Here is a 2,256-nt window from a genome sequence, read left to right on the forward strand (position 1 = left end):
TTCTCCAGCACACCAGCACTCTACCTTCTGCAGTGGAAACGCTTGGAAAAATGTCAACACAAATTCCCAGTAATCCTATTAAAAGTACAGTATATACAATAAGTATCTTTCAGTGTGTACTTCTGACGATCAGTGTTGTGAGTTATGGTTATTTTTTGGAAAGTAGTGAATGTAAGTCATACCAAAACGATCCCGAGTGTCACAACTGCTGTGGGTGTGCGCACTAAACCCCAAAAAGTATCCCCTAAGCTCACAGTTCTGTTGTGTGTCCCTGAAAGTGTGAATGTTTCAGGATGTTTATATTTTTACTCCGTTCTGTTTTTTCTTTCTGCTTTTCAGATGCAAGACACTATGTGGTTTACACTGTTCCTCCCCTGCTGCTGCTACTGATGTGTGTTTTTGCGGTTATAGTTCATAAGTGCAAACATCAGAGAGTAAAAGGTATATTTTGCATTCACAGGCATGCAAAAATGTACTTAAATGTCCATGGAAAAAGAGGATAACCATGTTTTATGCTTTGTGTTTTCAGAAGATGAAGTTGTCATGAACAAAAATGCACAAAATGAAGACGCTTTAGAGGAAGTGACAGATGCAGCAAAAAATAACGTAAGAAAACTAAAGTCCAAAACCTTAAGAGTGTCCTCTATATATAACAAGCCTTATTATAAACAAATGGAATAATGCAACAAATTTATTTTATTGTTAGCTGCCATCAGTGCTGTGCAAAAGTCTTGAGCCACCCCGCAATTTCTGTGTATTTTGCTTCCCAACCAGTGTTGGTCAAGTTACTTGAAAAAAGTAATCAGTAACTAATTACTGGTTACTTCACCAAAAACGTAATCCCGTTACTTTACTGATTACTTATTTTCAAAATTAATTAATTACTTAGTTACTTTTTAAAAACACGATTTACAACCTGAATAGGTGATAAAGTGATAGATCGTTCAGCCCAATTCTACTTTTTCTGCATAATCCATCATACAAAATGTAATCAAATGGAAAAGTCTCTTTTTAAAACTTGTTTTATTAGTTTTACTCTTTTAACTTTATGCATCAAGCAAAAAATTTAATTATATGCAACATTCTCTGACTGGAAGAAATTAGTTTAACATTTAAACCTATTTTCTACACATTCCAGCACATAAAATAAAATATTTTTTTGTGTTTACACTCACTCTTTCAAATAGATGCAAGTAAAACACAGCAGAAAATAAATAAAATAAATAAAGTCAAAGACTCAGCGGTCCTGTTGCTCTATTTTCACCTGTAAAGCAGGAGTAGGGCAGGCGAAGTTTTGCCCTGGTGTAGGTGTACCGCAGCGGTCAGTGGAAGAATCCGCGAGTTTCTCTGTGAATTTCCCATTACGTCATTGCGCACTCGGTGCTTGCTTTGAAGTTTAGGGTTTTTTTTTTCGCTGTTAAAAGAAGTTTTCTTCCCACGCACAAGAACACTAATGTTTTTGTCACTTTTTATGGAATCAAACTCAAAGTAAGGTCAGTACTTCTACGCTTTAAGCGCTGCACGCTCATACTCTCTCCCGCACTCGTTATATTATCCATTGTTGATCTGCACACAGCTGTTGTCACGAACGTCGCACTCGCTTACGTCACTGTCATGAGACATTCTCGCAAAAAAATCACGGTTTTAGTAACGCAGTAACGCAGCGTGCTTCCGGGAAAGTAACGGTAATCTAATTACCATTTTTGCAATAATAATCCCTTACTTTACTCGTTACTTGAAAAAAGTAAATGGATTACAGTAACACGTTACTGCCCATCTCTGTTCCCAAGTATCCAGACTTTTGTCATTTTTTAAAGTTCTCCAGAATTTTTTTTGAACACTGGCTGCTTACTTCTTTTCAGTCCGGTTTTTGTGCCTGAGTATTTCAAGAAGAAGAATCTGTTTGTTGAGCCCCCTTGGCCCATTTGCTGCTTAAAAGGCCTCACAAAACTTTTTTTTTATGTTTAAGCCAAGAACTCACAATGAATTTCAATGTTCAACACAAACGTAGTATAAAATGATGAAGTAATAAAATTTCAAATCGTCATCATTACTATCACATCATAGTATTATGTAATGTATTTGTAACCATTATTGAATACAATGAATCAGAAGCAGGCAATAACTGTTAACATTTATCACGGATAGTGATTGGATTATAAAAAACTTTGGTGCTCACCTTGAAATTGGAGGAACTGTATGAGCCAGAGGTGTTCAAAATGTTGGATTACTGTGTGTCAGTTAATGCACACACAG

At 36.0% G+C, this 2,256-nt stretch overlaps 1 protein-coding gene across 1 annotated transcript in view; it reads left to right on the forward strand.

The window, feature by feature from the left end:
- The window catches only part of LOC102210271 (polymeric immunoglobulin receptor-like), a 15,602-nt gene that overhangs the window by 2,585 nt on the left and 10,761 nt on the right, over positions 1-2,256 (forward strand). Inside the window, exons 6-8 of the mRNA XM_013913483.1 lie at positions 1-84; positions 340-441; positions 530-656. Of these exons, the coding sequence (XP_013768937.1) occupies positions 1-84; positions 340-441; positions 530-656 (313 nt within the window). The remainder of the gene's footprint in view (positions 85-339; positions 442-529; positions 657-2,256) is intronic.

This window comes from Pundamilia nyererei, unplaced genomic scaffold, assembly GCF_000239375.1.
Source record: "Pundamilia nyererei isolate P.nyererei 1_Seehausen unplaced genomic scaffold, PunNye1.0 scaffold00134, whole genome shotgun sequence".
Taxonomy (NCBI): domain Eukaryota; kingdom Metazoa; phylum Chordata; class Actinopteri; order Cichliformes; family Cichlidae; genus Pundamilia; species Pundamilia nyererei.